We start from the raw sequence: 23,114 nt of genomic DNA on the forward strand, positions 1-23,114 counted from the left end.
GGTGATCTCACCGGGGCGAGGTCACCCGGAAGTTCAGCCTCCCCCTGCTTCCCCCGCTGCCGTGCCATTCACAAAGCGCAGCGCATTTCGCACATGCACAGTAGGGAACCGGCTTTGAAGCCGCAAGGCTTCACTGCAAGTTTCCCTTACTGGCAATGGCGGCAGCAGCACCCGAGAGGCGATGGAAACATCGGCTGGGGTGCCAACATTGCTGGATTCCAGAACAGGTAAGTATCCTATTATTAATAGTCAGCAGCTACAGTATTTGTAGCTGCTGACTTTTAATTTTTTGTGGGAGGGCTAGACCTCCTTTTTAAGGTTTCGACATGAAGGTGTTTTTTTTATAAACTTGGTGATGCCGGTAAGGAGTATCTTGCAATTGCAAAGACAGAAGGTGGTGAAGTTACCTGACCACAATTTCCATGTCATGTGGTACTGTACAAAGCAAGCTGCTATAGGCATAAGATATTATACTCTACTTACATCAGTTATCTCCTGCAAAACAAGATGAAGGCCTCCCATCTGCTGAAGATCATTTTTATCCAATGCCTGATCTTCCACTGGAGTGCAGGTATGTGAAAAACCATTATCTATATGATCATAGGGTGGGTACGAACATCCTAAGACCGCTAAATTTGAGGAACTGCAAATCTTATAATTAGTTGTAAAAATTGACAAAGCCATGCTTACTATACAGTATAATGCTTTAAAAATTTCTATGCATTGTAACAGTATATTCTAGAAGAACAAGAGCAAAAACCCCCAGGGGTTTTATGGCAGCAAAGAAAATGTATAGAATTATATAGAATGTATAAGACTGCAATTTTATATAAAAACTTCTTTATTGATAAATAGAGAAAAATAGTAAAAATCCCGAAAGGGAAAGTTTGTAAATTATAAGCTCTGGTTAAAAACAAAGCAACATGACATCGCAAGAGTGAATAACAATCGCATAATGCAGATCATCACATGAAATGCGAAAACCCTGACAGTTTTACTTAAGAGGACAGATATAAAAATGTATATTACAATCATGAACATTAATAGAAACCAATAAATGCACCTTATATTATATATAAATAGCAGTAACAATACAAGCCTTTTTCATTAATTTCAATTACAATAAATTTCAAAATGAAAAAGATAAACCTAATCATACATCAAACTTAGTCTATCATGAATCTTTCATTTCTGACATTTGTTTGCTTGTACTTTAAACATGATATGTTTTACAGTTGAGTATGATATTTCACAGTTGGGCTTTAAAATTACATTTTTTTTTCCAATTACAATTATTATATAAACTTTTAAAATCATCTTTAAGCTTATTTTTTGGATTAAACGGGGTAAAAAAAAAATGCTCGGAAAAAAAATGTTTGTATGTTTAAACAAGTTGCAATGACTGCAATATCATTTTAATATTTTCTTTAATTTCTAAGTAATAGCTAAAATTATAGGATAAGTTTTATGTCAATTTTTTGTTTTTTGTTTATTTATTTGCTTCTTTTCATTTATGTTTTACAGAATATATGATTATAAATACACAAACTAAAGGATATAATAATACTCCCAATTAATATAACAAAATAAAGAAAGTAAAACTTGTTTAAAGGTTGCAAAAGTAAAAAGAAGATGGTTTTCCATAAAAATACAAAAAGAGTGTGTTAGATCAAGAAAACTAGAGTGAATTCACTCAAGTTATTGCATTCTAAATAGTAATACACGGTATAGCAAAATCTTGAGATGCATTGCTCCACTTTTAAAAATGTTATCAATGATGAAAAATAATTAACCCATTACAACAAAACAAAATACAATTTAAATAGATTAAATAAATAACTTTAAGAGGGTAGATAATATCAACAGTAATTACTACATTATTTAAATAAAAAATAAATAGTAAATGTTAGTTTCACAATTTTAAAAACGAAACCCAATAACTACTTAAAATAAATCAGAGATTACTTTCATTTTAACTAACATACTCTTGAATACATTAAATAAATAAATGCTGATTTTTGTATTGAAAGAATCAATAATAATTTTAACCACTTGTTTACTGGGCACTTTTACCCCCTTCTTGCCCAGGCTAATTTTTCAGCTTTCAGGACTGTCGCACTTTGATTGACAATAATGCGGTCATGCTACACTGTACCCAAATTAAATTTTTATCATTTCTTTTCACACAAATAGAGCTATCTTGTGGTGGTATTTAATCACTGCTGGGTTTTTCATTTTTTGCTAAACAAACAAAAAAAAAAAAAAATGAACATTTTGAAAAACAAAGTAAACATAGTTTGTTATAAAATTTTGCAAACAGGTCATTTTTCTCCTTTAATGATATGCGCTGATGAGGCTGCACTGATGGGCACTGATAGGCACGTATGAGGCGGCACTGGTGGGCACTAATGAGTCGGCATTAATAGGCAGCACTGATGAGCACTGATAGATGGCACTGATAGACAGCACTGGTGAGCACTGATTGGCAGCACTGGTGGCTACTGATTGGCAGCACTGGTGGGCACTGTTGGGACTGCACTGATAATCAGGACACTGATAATCAATGCCCTAATTATTAGTGGCAATGTCCTTTCAACACAAGCCGGGTATCGGTTCTCTGTTTCTCTCCCCACGCTGTCAGCGTGAGGAAAGAAAAGCCGATAACCGGCTTGTGTTTACTTCCATGATCAGCTGTCATTGGACACTGCTGATCACGTGGTAAAGGTCCTTCAGACCCAGAGAGCATGGCACCTGCGCGCCGCAGGGGCGCGTGGGAAGCGCGATCATGGGAGAATGTCCATGTATGCCCTCCCGGGAAATTAAGCCGGCACTGTAGCCATCTTTTGGCTAAAGCATGGGTGGGAAGGGGTTAATATACATTAACCATTAATAATGTTATATACTGTGTTTCCTTAATGCTGTCTGTCTATATACAGTACTGCGAAGAAATGCTGTAAAGTAAGAATGCTATCAAAAATATATATTTTACTTGTTTATTTTTTATCAATTTACAAAATACAAAGTGAGCACACGGAAGAAAAATCTAAATCAAATCAATATTTGGTGTTACTACCCTTTGGCTTCAAACCAGCATAAATTCTTCTAGGTACACACAGTGCTTGTGCACACATTTTTTTTAAGGAACTCAGCAGATAGGTTGTTCCAAACATCTTTGAGAACTAACAGCAGATCTTCTGTGGATCACAGACAGAGTCGATGATATTGAGATCAGGGATCTGTGGGGGCCAAACCATCACTTCCAGGACTCCTTGCTGTTCTTTATGCTGACAATAGTTCTTAATGTCATTGGCTATTTGGGGTCATTGTCCTGCTGCAGAATACATTTGAGGCCATACAGCTCACTGATGGTATGGCATGATGGAAATGTATCTGCCTGTATTTCTCAGCATTGAGGACACCATTAATTGGGCAACGCTGAGGACCGTAGACAGTGGTCAGTCAAGGAAACCTGCAGCAGATGTAAGACACATCATGCTCACTCCCCTTCACCTTTAGAAGATGTCTAGCAGTGCGATCAGTACAGAACTGGAGGAAACCAGTTAGACCAGGTACACCCATCCACTTTCTGGAGAAGTCTGACCAGAAGTATTCTTCATTAAAAAATTGTGGCCCAAAAGGCATCCCTCCATTGCGGAAACAAAGCTAAGTTAATCAATTATGCATGAAAACATTGGAACTGGGGTGCAGAAAAATGGCAGCAGGTTCTCTAGACTGCAGTGTCTGCAGGCAACAGTGACGCATGGTGAAGGTTTCTTGCAAGTTTGGGGCTCCATTTCTGCAAATAGAGTTGGTTGATCAATTGGGTAGGACCAATGGTGTCTTCAATGCTATGAAATGCAAACATGTAGCCAATGTTTTTTTCCACACCTGCCTAAAATGTTTTTGCACAGTACTTTATGTTACCTCTAGGAATGTGTACAATGATTTTGACTAAATAGATTTTGCCGCAAAATTGCAATTTTCATCTTTAGCAAAATTTCCCCAAAACAGAAACATCAAAATGTGTTGAGTTGTTTAGGTAGTTAAGGTTATTTCATTTAATGTTCTTGTATTTGTGTTTTTTCATTTTCTTATTTTTTTAGTTTTTGTGAGAAAATATGTAAAACAAGAAGGTCAATGAGTGTCCATTTGTTGACACAAGAACAGGTCCAGGATCCTAAAAAGAAGCTTCTGTGTCCCTCAGAGGCAACTTAAAGTCCAATGTACTCTTACAAATAGGGCTGGTGCTAGACTATTTTGCACCCTAGGCAAGACCAGCTACTTGCACCTCCCCCCGCCACCAAAAAAACTCTACACATTGACCCCCTTCCTGTCATAATGCCCCCCCTTTGAACCCCACTCTCCCCTTCCTGTACACCCCCCCTTTCTGCACACACCGCCCCCCTTTAACCCTACACCCCCTTCATATACACACTGCCCCCATTTAACCCTGCACACCCCTTAATATACAAAGTGCCCCCCTCTCTAGAGGTGACATCCACTGGGGATGAGTAGGTGACAGGAGAGGAATGTGACACCGGCCATGGCTGCGCCCTAGGTGGCAGTGCACCCTAAGCAGCCGCCTAGTTTGCCTAGTGGTAGTACTAATGCTTACAAATCACTTTAATTCCCCCTTCCGTATTGACTCTAGTAAAGAAGTATCTTTGGAAAAAACAAAAATGCAGCTTAAATGCATAGAAGCACAAATGCATTCACATGCATTGGTGAACATTCAAACACACACATTGTTGATTTACTAAAACTGCAAAGTGCAAAATCTGGTTCAGCTGTGCATGGTAGCCGGTCAGCTTCTAACTTCAGTAGTTCTATTAGGCTTAGAAAAAAAAAACTGGAGGCTGATTGGTTTCTATGCAGAGCTGCACCAGGTTTTTCACTTCCAGTTTTAGTAAATCGACCCCATAATGAATTAAAGCATGCAGAATCTGGTGCAGCTCTGCATAGAAATAAATCAGCTTCCAAGATTTATTGCCAGAGCTTAATTGAAAAAAGCTAAAGTTAGAAGCTGATTAGTTGCCATGCACAACTGCACCAGATACTAAGTGCCCTAGTTTTAGTAAATCTTCCCCTTTGGCTCATTGACAATGTGCAGAATCTTGGATACGTGAAAACTATAGCCTAACCTGAATCTTATAATTGATGGTTTCTTCTTTAAAAGGTGCTCGGACAAAAATGTTGACAGTGGAACAACCATCATTTATCAAAGTCACTGTTGGGAAATCTGCAACCTTAAACTGCTCCTTTGTGACTGAGTCTCCGACATTCACGCTGAAATGGACACTGTGTTGTGGTGACAATACGCCTCTTGACAAACACTTGGTTTACAAAGACAGATTGATCCTAGGTCCTTCTTATAAAGAGATCACCATCATTAACCTGAGTGAACAAGACACAGAGAAGTATTGCTGCCAAGTTCAGACTTCCCATGGTGAGGAGGGGAATGGAAATGGGACCCTCTTGCAAGTCATACCGGACATAAAATATCCAGCTAGATCAGGTATGGATAGGGAAAAAAGAGAGCTGTAAATCAAATTGAAACAACTTGACTGTGTCTTTCTGTTTAATGGTGCAACCTATAAAGTTTGTCAACCTTGCTGCCCTATTTGGTGAATTTCTGACAAAAAAACAAGTATGAAAATCAATATCAATGACTGCATGCTTGATTCAGGTCAATATTCCACTTACTATTAAATAAAGCACATTAAAAAAAGCTTGCATTATGGATAAAATTTAATGTACCTTTGGGTTGTTCTATCTGAAGCCCTCCTGTGTTTGGGTTTAAATTTTCTCTGACACAATTACTTTATTCTGATGGATTAAAACACATTTAAAGCATTTAGTAGTTGCTCAGAACTTCTCCCAGTTATCTTCTCAGATGAAGCAGAATGAACATCTACAAAATGCGTTGAAGTTGTTTTAAGTCACCTTGCTTGGCTATAAAAGCTACAAACCAGAAAAAGGTATATCCAAGAAACACCAATAGGTGCGCCTTGGCTAGAACACCTCAAGAGTCTGTGGGATTTTTTTCCACAATTCAGGTTTTGCCAATCACCAAGACCACACACGTTGGTTTCTTCTGACAAAGTCTGAGAACCTCACAGCTCTAGAAGACTATCCAAATGCAAGGTCTGCATAAATACATATACAGTATCTCACAAAAGTGAGTACACCCCTCACATTTTTGTAAATATGTTATTATATCTTTTCATGTGACAACACTGAAGAAATGACACTTTTCTAAAATGTAAAGTAGTGAGTGTACAGCTTGTATAACAGTGTAAATTTGCTGTCCCCTCAAAATAACTCAACACACAGCCATTAATGTCTAAACCGCTGGCAACAAAAGTGAGTACACACCTAAGTGAAAATGTCCAAATTGGGACCAAAGTGTCAATATTTTGTGTGGCCACCATTATTTTCCAGCATTGCCTTAACCCACTTGGGCATGGAGTTCACCAGAGCTTCACAGGTTACCACTGGAGTCCTCTTACACTCCTCCATGATGACATCACGGAGTTGGTGGATGTTAGAGACCTTGTGCTCCTCCAACTTCCATTTGAGGATTCCCCACAGATGCTCAATAGGGTTTAGGTCTGGAGACATGCTTGGCCAATCCATCACCTTTACCCTCAGCTTCTTTAGCAAGGCAGTGGTCATCTTGGAGGTGTGTTTGGGGTCATTATCATGTTGGAATACTGCCCTGCTGGAAAACACCAGATTGTTATTTGATAACAGCTGTTTGGTAAAAAAGGGGGGGAAGGGGAGGGAAATGGCGCTGCCTCAGGAGGGGGATGAGTATATGGTAAGCACCTGAGGGTGAATGATGAACTACTTGTGTTATGGAGGAATAAATATCAAGGCGATATTAAAACATCACAATGCAAAATCTTACAAATGGATGATAAATAAACTGAGGTAAAACATCAAAGATATAAAGTGACTGGTGCTGGTAAAGTGTGGCGGTTGGGCAACAAAAAGTGGGCCCAGTGATAATGCTGAAGTGACAAAGCTATGCACAAAATAAATAAATAGATGGCATAAATAATACAGGTGAACTGAATCCCAAAAAATCAATGCAATAACATAAAGTGACTTAAAGCGGAGTTCTGGCCAATTTTTTTTTTAACTAAAAATACCTCTAGAATAGTCATTGTTTGTGCATTTGCAGGATGAATTACTTACCTTGTGAAGTTCATGTCCAGCACTGCCATCTGCGGTGTGGGCAGCTGAAGCCGCAGTATCCCTCTTCCTGGAGTCGCGATTCCCAGAATGCTCTAACTTGTCACTTCCGGGGCAGGCGCGTCAGCCCCACAGCTTGTTCTGCGCATGCCCAGAAGCTGTTCTCAATCATTCAGCAGGGAATGACGCGCTTGCACCAGGAGTGACGAGGGACACCGGTAACTATTTTACCCACACATAAAATGTGTCTTGAGCAGGGGGCTGGTGGGCCCACAAATAGACAATAAATGGAATAAATAAACACGTAAGGTCTGTGCAGGGTGACTGGAGATGTTGAGTGGGTTAATTATTGAACCCAGTAGGATATAAAAATAAAAATATATAGATTATAAAATAAACACGTAAGGTTTATTTTTATATCCCACTGGGTTAAATTATTAACCCACTCAACATCACCAGTCACCCTACGCAGATCTTACGTGTTTATTTATTTCATTTATTGTCTATTTGTGGGCCCACCAGCCCCCTGCTCAAGACAGATTTTATGTGTAGGTAAAATAGTCACTATTCCCAGGACATTTATCTTTGTTGCCCTGACCACCGCACCTTCAAGGCATTAAGTCACTTTATGTTATTGCATTGATTTTTTGGATTCAGTTCATCTGTATTATTTATGCCATCTATTTATTTATTTTGTGCATAGCTTTGTCACTTCAGCATTATCACTGGGCCCACTTTTTGGTTGCCCAACCGCCACACTTTACCAGCACCAGTCACTTTATATCTTTGATGTTTTACCTCAGTTTATTTATTATCTATTTGTAAGATTTTGCATTGTGATGTTTTAATATTGCCTTGCTATTTATTCCTCCATAACACAAGTAGCACTTCATTCACCCTCAGGTGCTTACCTTACATAGTTGCCAACATTTGAAAAAACTTTCTAGGAACACTTTGCAGCACAGCTATCAATTACTTACCACACCCACTTCCCCGAAGCTCCACCCACTCCGCATAATTAATTTCTGCCTATTTACCATCAGATTATAGGGTCTACTCAATAAAGAGAGAATTACAGGAAATGAAAAAGGGAATTTCAAACCTAAGGCCAAAGTAGCAGAGTTGGAATAATTCTCCCATTCAGCTGCACTAATTCTGCCTAAAGTTTAAAATTCTCATCACAATTCCCTGCAATTCTAAAGTGTCAAATGTGCTCAGGTGTGACCATACAAAAATGTAATATGTAAATATAAATAAAGTGCAAGGTGTAAATAAGTATGATAAAACCTAATTATACTATCTGGTATAATTAGGTTTTAATGACACCAGGCGGCGCCATTACGTAACTGCGCATGCTGTTACAAGCTTTCACGATCCCGGGAGGCGTCAGAATGGCGCATGCGCTGTTACGATGTCGGCCCGCAACCATTTTTTTATGGGCACCGCTTGCAGGGACAATGTAAATTACCTGGGACAGGCTCCTATTTGCCGGGACTGTCCATGCAAAAACGGGACAGTTGGCAAGTATGACCTTATACTCATCCCCCTCCTGAGGCAGCACCATTTCCCTCCCCTTCCCCCCTTTTTTCATATTCACTGATATAACCTTTGGGTTATATTAGAGGGAGGCTGCAGCCCACTTCCCCTCTCCATTGCGCGGAACCTCTTCTATTTAATAGCTGTTTGGTAGCTGTGGGTTGCAAGACATACAGGTATAATGTACTGACAGATATACTGGTATCTCACATCTTACACACAGTTCATGTTAATGATACAGTCTAAACAGAAGGCTCCACCTGCTGGACACACAGGTTGCTGCGATTCTTTTCCTAGGACAACTTTCAAGCTCCAGCCCAAATGGAGTACTTGCCCAAGCATTGTCATGTGTGGGCTTCAGGCATGCCAACAGTGTGCATCTACCAGTGACACCAGTATTTTATAGCCTTTTGGCTGTAAGTGTAAGCTTTTAACTGTGTTAGATTCCTACTGTGCAGAACAGCAGGTAACTTTGACTTTATGTGCATATGCATGTATGTGTTTACACATGTTTTCGCATATGCATGTGTGTAAAATGGCTGTGGATGCATCTATGCCATTCTTGGATGCTGCTTTATGTGGCACACATTTTTGTTTTGAGCTGTAAAGAATTATAAATCCTGTCAAGTAGAAAAATAGGCATTATTTTTCAAGCTTCTATATTTAGCTGTTTGTGTTTTATATGGCTGTCTGTTTGAGTTTTAAAGAGCTAAAATGATATCCATGCAGTAACAACACCTCAAGCCAATCCCATGTTTTATCTTGAACCACTTCAACCCCAGAAGGTTTTACCCACTTAATGACAAGGCCATTTTTTGCGTTACGGCACTGTGTTACTTTGACTGACAATTGCACGGTCGTGTAACACTGTACTCAAATAAAATTTTTTTCCCCATGAAGCACCCTCCTATGTAGGTGCTAGATAGTGAGTATAGTTTTGGCTCTGTCTGCCTATCAGAGGAGCAGCAGGCAAATTCTATATTGCTTTCTGCTTAACAGAGAGCAGGATCTGTGAGTTAGGTCTGCTCGTGGTGCTCAGTGTGTGATTCATTTGGTCTAGGGGAGTGTTTCACACTGGTCCAATGTGGAGGCACATTAGACAGTGGAGGAAACCTGATCAATGGGTACACAGGCTTTGATACAGCCCCAGTGTTTGGCACAGACTGCTGTCTCTGGGCATTGTGGGGTGTAGTATAAAAGCCAGGAGCACATGTGCTCGGGGTCTTTGGCTGGTGAGCAGAGTCCCGGAAGGAGGGTGGCAGCTGCCTACTCTTCTGCATCAGTTGGTGTATGGTTACAGGCAGTTGGCCTGGTGAGCCAGAAAAAAGGAGCTGAACCCAGAGGTCCAGAAGAGCTGACTAGAGGGGTTGAGACACTGGAGAACCTGGAAAAACAGTATCGTGAGTACAGGGGATCGTGTCTAAGGGCCTGACAAGGAAGGGGGCCACCCCAGAGTAGAGTAGTCAGAGGATGTGTTTCAGCTGGTCAAGTGAAAGGGGTGCTAGGCGAGTACCTTGAAGATAGTGTGCAATCAAGTCTTTTGTTCAGAGACTCAGTATCTATAAATAATCTAGTGGCAAGGTGTAATTCGCAGCCTGGCTGCATCTTCAGATAGAAGTCCTCAGAATTGTGAATAGTTCAAGTTCCGGAGTATCCCATTCTTTCCCCTTCTCCCCCTATTTATAATAACACAACAAAAACAACCATAACCCCTAGACTGTTCATTGACTGAGCCGGAAAGTAAATTGTTAATTTGTGCCTGGAGTTGCTCACGGTAACTCAGAGGGACCCAAAAAGGTAAATTCAGCAGTCCTCAAAGGGGCAGTGCTACACCCACAAATAGAGCTTTTTTTTTTTGGTGGTATTTGATCACCTCTGCAGTTTTATTTTTTGCTCTAAAATCAAAAAAAGAGCAACAATTTTGAAAAAAAAAAAAAAAAAACAATATTTTTTACATTCTGCTATAAAACACATACATTAAAAAAATGTAAAAAATAAAATGTCTAATGGTATTCAGGTCGGCCCGAGGGGCGTGCCCGGAAGTGAGGATGCGAGTGTGGGCTGTGTATCTCCTCGCTGAACACCTCTCCCGCCGGAGCTGACAGAGACGCCGTGAGGACGCCCTAAAACAGCGGAGCTAGAGAGCCGGAACTTGGCTGTGATCCAACCGCCGACATCTGAGCAGCTCGTGCCTCGGGAGGGGAGAGAGGAGCAGCTGTCCCGTGCGTGGAGAGAGAGGTGGAACCCGGCTAGATCCCGCCGTTCGGAGCGTGGGCGGCCTGACCGGGTAGGGGACCGTGTCCCGGACCTCCCGCTGGGTGTCTCCGCCGCCAAGCTCCTTGCTGCTGGAGCACGCCGGGGTAACGGTGTGGAGAAGACAAGGAGAGTAGAAGGAGGAAATAGGACATCAACCTCTTGAGCTCCCGCACTGTAGAGAAAAGGAGGTGGGATACCCGGTTGGAAAAGCCGGCCCGAACAAGCACAAGATACCTATTGCAGGTCATTATATTATTTTAAAGCTCCTTAATGTGAAGGGTTTCCCCCAGAGAAAAAGGACTGTATACCTACCGAAAGAGGACAGCTTCGAACGTGGGTGAGATAATACCTTTTTGTTCTTTTTCTACCTATATCTACCTATTTCCATTGCTTGTGGGATGGCCACAGACTGTGATATTCATAGCAGGTAAAGTGGAAGAAAAAGGGACTACATCCCCTCTGTGCCGGATACCTGTTTGCCTCTTGGTGTTATTGAAATAAAGTCTACTAGAGGAATTATTGGAAACTGGGAGAGAACTGGTTATTGAACTAAAAAGGAAAGCATGACATTAACTAAAAAAAGGAAAGGAAAGAAAAACACGATAAAAGTCAAGATAAATAAACCAGAAGGAGAAATAGATAAATATTTTGCTAATAATCATAAAACGCCAAGGGAAGTAAAAATGGCAAGATGTGGAAACAGTGCCTTAACAAGCCCAGAGTCAGGGGATGTGCCGAGCTCTATGACTACTTCTCCTACCTCGGAGAATTATCTGGAAAGTCCGGAGAAGAGACAAAGGGAGAATGAAATATCTTGTAATTATACACAGAGCTTGGAGTGCAGCGCGGAGTTAAAAGCTATGCTACAAGCTCTACCAACTAAAATAGACATAGAACAGATGGTGCATAAAATAGAGGAAGCACATCAGAGAGAAATGCAGGAAATTAAGAAAGATATACAAAATATTTCGCAAGCTCTAGTAGAGGAATCAAAGGCCAGAAAAGATATTGAAGAGAGAGTAACATCATTGGAATTAACAAGAGACATACAAAGGGAGATAGATGAGAAGATACAATTACAGTTGGAGGAGATAGAAAACAGAAATAGACGTAATAACCTACGCATAAGAGGCATACCTGAAACGGTGGGAAAAGAGAGATTATTAGAAGTAGCGGAAGATATTTTTAAACAGATCATGAAAGACAAATATCCGGAACAACTAGAGATAGAAAGAATACATAGAACCACTGGCCCCAGAAATAAGGATGAGAGAAGCCCAAGGGATGTGATCTGCAGACTATTTCACTACGTACATAAAGAAGGGATTTTAAGACTGGCATGGGAATCCCAGGATATAAAAGTGGAAGGAGGGATAGTTAGGATATATGCAGACATCGCCAGAGGAACATTGAGAAGAAGAACTCTTTTGAAACCGCTATTAGATCTGGCAAGAAAAGCAGGATGTACATACAGGTGGGGGTTCCCATTCTCTGTAACATTCCGTAGGAACGGACAGTATTTTAACCTTAGGACATATCAGGACAAGACGGCATTTTTCCGGTTTATTGAAACAGATCCTATTCAAATAGTGAATTAGCTGAACCGATTGCCCAGCGAAAAACCGTCAACATACCTTCAACAAAGGGAGAAAAGATCAGAGATACTATCAAGAGAAGAAAGAAGATAAAGAGACTTAACTATTAAGAGATTGTAGTGAGGTCCCCTTATGGGAATTAAGGGTTAATAATCTCCCCCCCTTTTTTTTTTTTTTTTTTTTTTCTTTTTTACACAATTTTTTAAATTCTTGATGGAAGTTATTCCTCTAACCACTAATTTTATGGGGGATCTTGGGACTTTCACATAATTTTGAAACTATGATGGAAGTTATTCCTCTAGTCACTAATTTTTTGGGGGATTTTGGGGAGGGGTCCCCCCCTCCCCCCTTTTTTTTTTTTTTTTTTTTTTTTTTTTTTTACACAATTTTGAAACTATGATGGAAGTTATTCCTCTAATCACTAATTTTGGGGAGGGGTTTCCCCCCCCCCTTTTTTTTTTTTTTTTTTTTTTTTTTTTTTTTTTTTGAAACTATGATGGAAGCTATTCTTCTAATTACTAAACTTATGGGGGATTGATAGATTAACAATTGGGGGGGAGGAAAGAAGGAGGGGATTGAATTAGTGAATTTGAAAAGGTTGTGATGTTTATTATGTGATGAATGATGCTCAGGGGATCGGGGGGAGGGATGGTTGGGGAAGGGAGAGAAGGGAAGAGGGAGGTTACTCTCAAACCTGCTACCCCCCCACCTATCCCCAGGGCCATAAGTTAGACATTTTAATGTCCTTTGGTAATTTAATGAGAAGGGAAGGCATCTATTTACTGGGGGAAACTGAAGAATATGAGGGGAAAAGGAAACTCCGGTAAATCTTAGAATAAAAAAAGGATAGAATAAGCACATAAAAAACGGCGGGAGGAGGTGGAGGAGAGTCCACAGAGAATCACTTCAGGGCACGACCCTATCTATAGAGTCACACAAGTGGCACGAAAGTGACCGTGTGAAATAAGGATAAGTTTTGTTATTATCCGAAACTACGGGGGAGAGGGTCGCTCTCTTGTGGAGATCGTCCCCCTCAAACCCGTAGGAAGGGGGGTAAAGGGAGGGGTGGGGGTTTAGGGAAAGCGGAGGGTTTTTTTTTTTTTTTTTTCTTTTTTTTCTCTCTCTCCTCTCTCTCTCTCTCTCTCTCTCTTCCTCCTTTTGCTCGTTTTTGCGTCACGAGCTAAGGATGGAAAATATAAAGGTGGTATCATATAATGTCAAGGGACTCAATGTACCAGAAAAAAGACACATGCTATTATCTGACCTAAAGCAGTTACATACTAGTATAGCACTGATCCAAGAAACGCATTTCAGGACGGATAAACTACCCTTTCTTAAAAACAGAAATTTCCCTTATGCATATCATTCCACTTATACACAATCTAAAGCAAGAGGAGTCTCCATACTTATTGCAAACTCTGTCCCTTGGACTTTCCAAGATAAAATGCAAGACCCGGAAGGAAGATTTCTGTTTGTGAAGGGGAAAATAGGAGAAATACAAATAACAATAGCAACAATTTATGCGCCCAACAAAAGACAGGAAAGGTTCATAGCTAAAGTAATAGAGAAATCTATGAGGTTTTCAGAGGGACAGTTAATTATGGGAGGAGACTTTAATTGCCCATTAACACCAGCATTGGATATATCTACAGGGACATCGACTTTTTCAGCGGGAAGGAATAAAAAAATTTTAAAGACAATATATAAAGCTCAACTTATAGATGCATGGCGGTTACAACACCCCTCTGAAAAAGAATACACCTTTTTCTCTACGCCGCATAAGACTTATTCTAGAATTGATTTTTTTCTTATACCACATGCACAATTACAATCAGTTCAAAAAACAAGTATAGGTAGTATCACATGGTCAGACCACGCACCTATATCCTTGCTGTATAATTTGGTGGTGAATTCTGCACAGGGGAGGAGCTTCTGGAGGCTAAACGAAAGTCTGCTACAAAAGGAAGAGATATTAAGGGAAGTTGAGAAAGAAATGAAAAGTTTTTTTGAAATAAATGAACAACCAGACTGTAAGATAGGAATACTCTGGGAGGCACATAAGGTAGTGGTGAGAGGACTCCTTATAAAACATGGAGCACGTATTAAAAAAGAAAGGAATGAGCAATTATCACAGCTATTGGGAAAACTTGGAGAACTAGAGATAGAACATAAACAAAGACCAATAGATGTAACCTTGGTTGAGTTAAAATTAGTCAGGAAACAGATAACAGACCTGTTACAGTATAAAGCAAAAGCTGCATTACAAAGATGCCGCAAATTAAACTATGAGGCGGGAGATAAATGCGGGAAAGTACTGGCTAGAACTGTGCGTGAGCAGAGGACAAGAGCTTATATACCATCTATCACATCAAGAGAGGGAATTAAAAAGACTTTGCCAAAACAAATATTGAAAGAATTTGAGATATACTATACTTCTCTATATAATCTACAGGAGGCACCCCCTCAACAGCAAGATATGGATCAGTATCTGGTACAGTCACAGATGCCTAGACTCTCAGAGGAGGACCGGGAAAGTCTGGAAGCCGAGATTACACTAGAGGAAATAAAACAGGCAATTGGAGCCATGAATCCCGGGAAGGCGCCTGGCCCAGACGGCCTAACGGTACAATATTACCGGGTACTGTTCCATATCTTGGGACCGTATATGGCAAAGCTGTATAATGCATCAGGTCCAGAAGGGAAACTAGCGAGAGATACACTTACAGCTCACATCTCGTTAATATTAAAAGAGGGTAAGGACCCAGCGGCATGTGGCAGCTATAGGCCAATATCCCTATTAAATGTGGATTTAAAAGTACTGACTAAAATCTTGGCAAGTAGATTGGCAGAATTCCTTCCAAAATTAATACACCTAGATCAGGTAGGCTTTATGCCATCTAGAGAGGCAAAAGACAATACAACAAGAATCCTCAATTTGATGCAAGTAGCAAAAGAAAAAAAGATCCCTTATGTTGTGCTGAGTACGGATGCAGAGAAGGCATTTGATAGAGTGGGATGGCCGTTTCTGTTTTCCGTACTCAGACACATCGGATTAGGAAAAAATATGCTAGAGAAGATTACTAGGGTGTACACGGAACCGATAGCTAGAGTAAAGGCCAATGGGTTATTATCAGAAGCTTTCCCAATAAGGAATGGTACTAGACAGGGATGTCCCCTGTCACCCCTCCTGTTTGCCTTAACGGTGGAACCGTTTCTGTGCAGGGTCAGACTGAATCAGGATATTGAAGGGATAGAGGTAAAAGAAGTGCAATATAAAGTAGCTGCTTACGCAGATGATTTATTATTTTCCCTGACTAAACCGGGTATCTCACTGCCAAATCTCCTACAGGAATTTAGAAAATTTAATAACCTGTCCTATTTAAAGATTAACTATGGAAAATCAGAAGCAATGGGCGTAGGATTATCTATAGCTCAAATTAACCTATTAAGAGACAGTTTTGGCTTTAAATGGAAGAAGGACGCAGTGAGATACCTGGGGACTTATATACCAGCAAGGTTAATACAGGTGTTTGACCTTAATTTTTTACCACTTTTGGAAATGACTAGGAAACTACTTAAACAGTGGAATGGCGGGCTACATTCTTGGTTCGGTAAATGCAACTTATTAAAAATGATAGTACTACCTAAATTTTTATATCTATTACGTGCCTTGCCAGTTAAGATACCAAGCGCGTTTTTCAAGACAATACACTCTCTTTTTGTAAAGTATATATGGGCCCATAAAAGACCCCGCATAGCACGTAGAACTTTAACCCTACCGAAAAAGAATGGGGGTCTGGCTGTACCAGATGTCCGAGTCTATTATCTTGCAGCACATATGAGCAGGATATTGGATTGGTGGCATCATTCAGAAAATAAACTTTGGGTACAAATTGAACAGACTCAAACAGAAATAGACTTAAAGAGGGCGATATGGGTCTACCAGTGGTTACCTAAGGAGTTGAAAAATCACCCAATAATAGGAAATACACTGCGGATATGCTCGCATCCGAGCATATATAGTAAACTAACGAAGAAGGAATCACCTTTATTTCCAATATTAGGGAATCCGCAGTTTACTCCGGGCTTAGACTCCAGAAGCTTTATACAGCTGAGAGAAAAGAAACAGGAACAGGCCTCATCATTTCTTATACAAAATAACTGGGTCTCGATCAGTGAATTGCTGGAGAGAGATGGTGCATATAGCTTATCTTTCTGGCAAGCAGCGCAACTACATCATTTCCTGGACTCCATACAGGACTCAGAGAAGTATGGTAGAGCATTAACAAAATTTGAAAAGCTATGTGTAGAACCAGGGAAACTATTACGTACACTGTCAATCTCCTACGATTTACTGATGGAACCAGAAGAGCAAGTTAAACCTCAGTGGGTGGGAAAGTGGGAGAAGGATTTAGGGTTTGAGTTAACAGAAGGGCAGGTGCAGAGAATAGTGAGACTAACTTTTAAACCAGCAAGATGTACCAAGACTCAAGAGATGAACTATAAGTTCATGATGAGATGGTATATTACTCCTGAGAAATTGCATAATTGGTATCCAAGAGAAACCAGTGAATGCTGGAGATGTAAAAAAGAAATAGGTACGCTGGTCCATATTCTCTGGACATGCACAGAAGTTAAACCCTTTTGGGGAAGAGTAAAGGAGGTAATCCAGAAATTTACTGAAAATAGAATAGAGGAAAAACCAGCCCTTTTTCTGCTGCACTTGTCGGATATACCGACAAAGAGTTACGAAAACTCGATCGTCCCATTTTTGATAAATGCAGCAAAGGCATGTATACCGAGTAATTGGAAAAAAGCACACCCCCCCTCGATAGGAGAATGGGTAAATAGAGTAGAGGAAATAAGGAGAATGGAGGAAATGATTGCATCCTCTCAGAATAGGCAGGGAAGATATAAGAAAATATGGGAGGAGTGGAGTCAATTCATAATCTCGGAAGAAGGGAAACAACTTACAATAGGATAAAGTAATCTGGAAAAACTTATTGATTGCTTTGATCACTTGAACATTGGCTATGGATGGAGGGGTGAGGGGGGGAGAGAGAGGAGGAGAGAAAAAACTTATGGGGGTTTTCCCTTTTTTTTTTTTTTTTTTTTTTTTTTTTTTTTGGGTTTTGATAGGGAGGGAGGGAGGGAAGAGAGAAAAAATGTAGGAATATAAGAGGTAAAAAGTGGAAGAGGAAGATTAAATTACGTGTTAAAAAATGTTGTAAATTTCACTTTGAAGTAATGTTTGTATTTTGTTTTTTGTATGAATATTCCTGAATAAAAATTTCATATTTGAAAAAATAAAATGTCTTCATCAATTTAGGTCAATATGTATTCTGCTACATATTATTGGTAAAAAAAAATACCAGTAAGCGTATATTGATTGGTTTGCGCAAAAGTTTTTGTTTCTAGAAACTACGGGATATCTTTATGGTATTTTTTTTTATTTTTTACTAGTAATGGCGGTGATCGGCGGTTTTTAGTGGGATTGCAACATTGGGACGGACAAATCGGACACCTAACTGACACTTTTTTGGGGACCAGTGACGTTATTACAGTGATCAGTGCTAAAAATATGCTCTTTCACTGTACTAATGACACTGGCTGGGAAGGGGTTAACATCAAGGGCGATCAAAGGGTTAAATGTGTCCCTAGGGGGTGCTTACCAACTGGGGGGGTTGCTCTGACTAGGGGGAAGACAGAGATCTGTGTTCCTGCTCAGCAGGAACACAAGATCTCTATTTTCTTCCCTGTTTACATAGGCAGTTCGCCGTTCTGCCTCTCTTGGGAAAGATTGCGGGTGGCCGGCGGACATCAGGACCCACTGATCAGCTCCCCTTCTGTCAAATCAGCGCGTGATCATGCCTCTGGCGGCGCCCACACCACCTACAGGCTATTGCATGAAATGACGTACAGGTATGTGATTTCGTGCAATAGAGCCACTTTGCCATAGTAAATGTACGTTAGGCAGTTGGCAAGTGGTTAAAGCCCATCTCCAGCCTCCCACCTGCAACCCTGAAGCCCCCACAAATACAGGATACAGTGTTCTTAAAATAAGTGCCCTGAAGCTTAACTCCCTGTATTAGACAAGCTCTACTCTTGCAGTGCCCCCCCCCCAGATCTAAGGGTTAATTGCTTGTTAAGTCTAGGGGTGCAGGGATAGAGTGTATTATTTCCCTTATCCTCTGCTCCAGCTTTGTCCTCTTCTGATGGAAGCTGTGGGCATCACAAGGCTATTACCCCTTGCATTGTACATGATTAGGAGAGCTTGCCAGCGGGGCCCAAAGAGTCTTAGAGGGGACTGGATAGATGAAGGCTACAGAGCCAGGAATAAGGTAGGTATTACATCTTATCCTTGCAACCCCTAAATAAACAACCATTTAGATTTTCTCCAATTCTTGGATTTCAGCTTTTATTCCCGATGTCTCCTGGACAGTCTGGGGATATCTTGGGCCCTTTCAGCTTCTGATCTAGTGAAAGTCCTTACTTTAGCACAGGATATTGATCACATTGTGAAATGTGAGTAACTTTCTGTGTGTTACTACTATGAGCCCAGGCCGGTGGGATGGATGGCAATGGCAGCCTGGGCTCAGAGGTAGCTGGCCATCATTCAACCCAGGAAAAGGAGTGTAGTCTACTAGAGCAGGGCTTCCCAAACTTTTTTGGGCCGAGACCCACTTCTGAATACAGTTATTTTTCGGGACCCACTGTAATTGAATATTGTAAAGCGCTACGGAATTTGTTGGCGCTATAAATGCAAATATAATTAATAATAATGCATATTTTAAAGGGAGGGGGATGTTAAATTAAAAATATCAATCAATTTATTTTTGAATACACTTAATATTTAATATTAAATATAAGGCTATATGGCACTCACCCTCCTTCCTTTACCAGTGGTCCACAGTGAAGGTGAAGCCCCTGTTTGTCCTCTCCAGGGCCCAGCACACCTCACTCAGAGTCTCCATGATGAGGAGCTCTATGCTGGTCTTGGTGTCCTGGCTCTTCTCCTACAGATCCTCTACTGGGGTCACAGAAGCTGCCATAAAGCCCTGACACCGCCAGGCCACCTGGTCCTCCTATGGCACCAAGGCTGCTGCCTCTGTCCGCTATAGCTGAGAGAATCCCGCCGCCTGTCTAATCACCACCGCTGCTGCCAGCAGTACTGAGGAGCTGGCTCTGCACCCCATGAAAATATCCTACATAACAGCCCACATACGTACTCACTGATGCAAGTATCCTCCTCATGGGAAATGCAGACCAGCCTCCATAAACTGCATGGGCAGGGTCCTGAATCCATCGCGATTTGACTGTTCTGGATCTCTGTAATTTGCTCAGGCTCGCACAGCACAATTTAAGCAGGCCTTCTCTCAGTGAATTCCAGGCTCATCGCGACCCACTCAAATACAGCTCACGACCCACCAGTGGGTCCCGACCCACAGTTTGGGAACTCCTGTACTAGAGGAGAAGACCTTTAGCAACAGATTGAAGATGATGCAGCAAAAGTTACTTTTTAGTGCTGGGCAAAGAACAATTCTTTAATTTCAGACTTCTTCTGCACTCTCAGCATTGTGATATTATTATAATATATGTTTGATCAACATGAAAGAATGCAGCTCAAATTGAACATGAATTCTGTCATAGCCAAAGACATGGCAAAGTGCAAAGAAATAATTAGGTCTTATTGTGACCACGTTAAAACATGACTGTTTTTGCATGCGCCTCTTTCTCCTTGTCAATTCTTCCTAATTATATCTACTTTAATCAGCAGGTATCAGTGGCTGTACTGGGTATCCTTGGCTATTGATGGAGATCCTTCGCCTAGTCCTTCTCACTTTCATCATCATTCTGCTGAGTATCATCGTCAAGAAATTGTCTTAAGCTCTTCTTTCACATCACCTTCTTCCAGCCTTGGCCCCTCTACAGCCAAAAGCTTTTTTATTTTCACTTTTGCATAATGTGGGCTAGTCTGCAGTGATTTGAATGCAGTCTGTGTCCTCATTGGGGGATTTCTGCTCACTTCCTGTTATGCCTGCCATCCAACAAAAAGACAGGAAGTGTTGGGACATAGACAACAATAAACACCCGACAGAAGTTGTGGCCCTTTCCCCACTCTGTCCAAAACTAAAAAAAACAAGTTGCTGGGCTATAAAGTGTAAGCATTCCGGTACTACTATACTGGAATGAACATTTACACTTTAAGGCCCAGCCACAGCTAGATTGTTTCCTAGTTTTGAATATGGGAAGGGTTGGACCCTTTACCAGGTGTGTATTATAACCTCAGTCAGAGAGTATACCAATGGTCTCCACTCTCCAAAGCAAAGGAGCAATAAATATGTCAGAGCCCATATGCAGACACACCTCGTTCTTTAGGCTCCTTTTTTTAATATCCCTCTCTCACCGTCTGCTCCTGCAGAACCGTGTCACAGCATTTATGTTCCGCAGACAAATAGGACCATCTCAATGGACCCGTACGCAGGCATGGCCAGTGAGAAGAAGAAACAGATATGAGGGATGTAAACAGAGCCCCAGTCTTTCTGCCATTTATATCTGACATAGTTAGTGCACCTGCACTTTGAAAGGTAAGGGACAGTACCTAAGTGGACTGTACAGAAATGCTTGGATACTCTCAGGGCAAAATGACAAGTTGTCTTGTTAGAACAACTCACCTGTTGATTTTCAAATCCAACATTCTCCCGGACAATATATGGCTCCATCTGAGCCCCTAGTAAACACTTAGGGGTTGATTTATTAAAGTTAAACAAGCAAGTGCAGTTGTTCCAGAGCATAGTAAATGAGGTGAAGCTTCACTTTGCAAAGAATGCCCAATCACATGCAAGGAAAATTAAGAAACAGCATTTTTGTTTGCACATAATTGGATGACAAGCAGGGCTTCCTTTTATTTACTAAGCTCTGGAACAATTGAGTGAGAGGACTGGGAAACAAGGATTTCGGGCACAAATGTTTTTTAAAAACAAGTTATTTTATTCAAAACATATTTAAAACCAAAGAAGAATGCAGGCATATAATTGTGTGTTAAGGACCAAATCAGACCCATAAATGGTCTATACTGTGGTATATCTTAATACATAAGGTTTAGAACAATGGTTTACATACATCTTAAAGTACAGAACAATTAGTAGTCATAACATTCTCAGAACTATTCACTCACAATCAGACAAAAACCACCGGCGGACACCAAAATAGAAAAGGTGTCGGTCCGTGGGATCAACTGAGAGTGTGAATTAACTTCCACCATATAATATTTGACCTTTGCTCGACATGTTTCGCTTTCTTAGGAGAAAAGCTTCATCTGGAGCATATCATTTCGTTTGTCTGTGTAAAGAACAATACTGTTTAGACATATTGCATATAGATAACATAATTTTTGATATTTCACAATAACGTGTCCATTATTCCACTTAGTTATAAATATACAAACCTATTGCATTTAAATAGGTCCTTATATTTTTTATATATATATATCAACACAATATATCATTGAGTCTTAGATTGCATCTAGCATCCAAGGAGGTATTCGGTTGGGGGAGAACAAGCGCCGGGGATTACCAAAAGCGAGGCATATGTGGGGACCCACCCCGTAATTACATTGTCACCAAGATATAAAAAAGTGTTGCATATGGTAAACAGAGGAGGGACATACATACCTGTACAATAGTAGTCAGGCATAAATCTCAATTCCGTAGGGGATTTTTTAACGAAGAGGACTGTTGTGCGTTTGTGGAAAGCACCGTATTTTGGCACCTATATGAATGCGTAGTAGTGAAGGTAATCACTCCATATTTACTAGATAGATAAGGAAAAGGAATATATGTTTTTTAAGGGACCAGTTAGTATATTAATTCTACAATTATTATTGAAAGATCAAGAGAAAGAATATATGCTAGCCAAGAGGGCTGGAGCATTCCAGGGTGACAAAAGAAAAAGGAAAAAGAAGAATAAATTATTAATATATGTATATATATGCTGCATGCATATGAGTAGAGTGCATAGATATCCACAGAGGCCCAGTAGTTGTCCCTGAAAAAGGTGATTAAAGAATTCATATTGACTTAGTAAACAGAGATAGGTAATTGGAAATATAATTGAAACAAAATTACGAATCCATATATGGGAACTCTCTGTGCAGCAGTGGGCCACTCATGGAGTATCAAACATCTTAATTTGTATTTTTAATATATATATATATCCATGTGTATATAAATCCCTATACATAGGATGGAATTAAATCTTAAACATGGTATCATGTTTGTACCCGAGTAAAACGTCTCTATGATCAAGTGAGTGTAACCCAGATTGCATATGCATAGATAATTCCCTCATGGAGTCAGAATGCATGCTGTATTAAACTAATAATAGCAAAAAGTAAAAAAGAAAAAAGGAAAAATAGGATATCATAAGATACAATAAATCCGTCTGGGGTAAGAGAACCCCAGATATGGACATTCGGAGCAGCTCACCAGACCTGGAGAGGACGGGAGCCTAATGCATGTAGCGTGTCCC

General features: G+C 40.4%; 1 protein-coding gene across 1 annotated transcript; it reads left to right on the top strand.

The window, feature by feature from the left end:
- The first annotated feature begins 505 nt into the window (after positions 1-505).
- Positions 506-20,529, top strand: LOC309560983 (V-set and immunoglobulin domain-containing protein 1-like). The gene is made up of 3 exons (XM_082264687.1): positions 506-571; positions 5,177-5,515; positions 20,362-20,529. Exons 1-3 carry the CDS (start codon positions 508-510, stop codon positions 20,469-20,471), a joined length of 513 nt encoding a protein of 170 aa, XP_082120813.1. The 5' UTR covers positions 506-507; the 3' UTR covers positions 20,472-20,529.
- Positions 20,530-23,114: the final 2,585 nt, after the last annotated feature.

Source organism: Pelophylax lessonae (genome assembly GCF_965119305.1).
Source record: "Pelophylax lessonae genome assembly, chromosome: 7".
Lineage (NCBI taxonomy): Eukaryota > Metazoa > Chordata > Amphibia > Anura > Ranidae > Pelophylax > Pelophylax lessonae.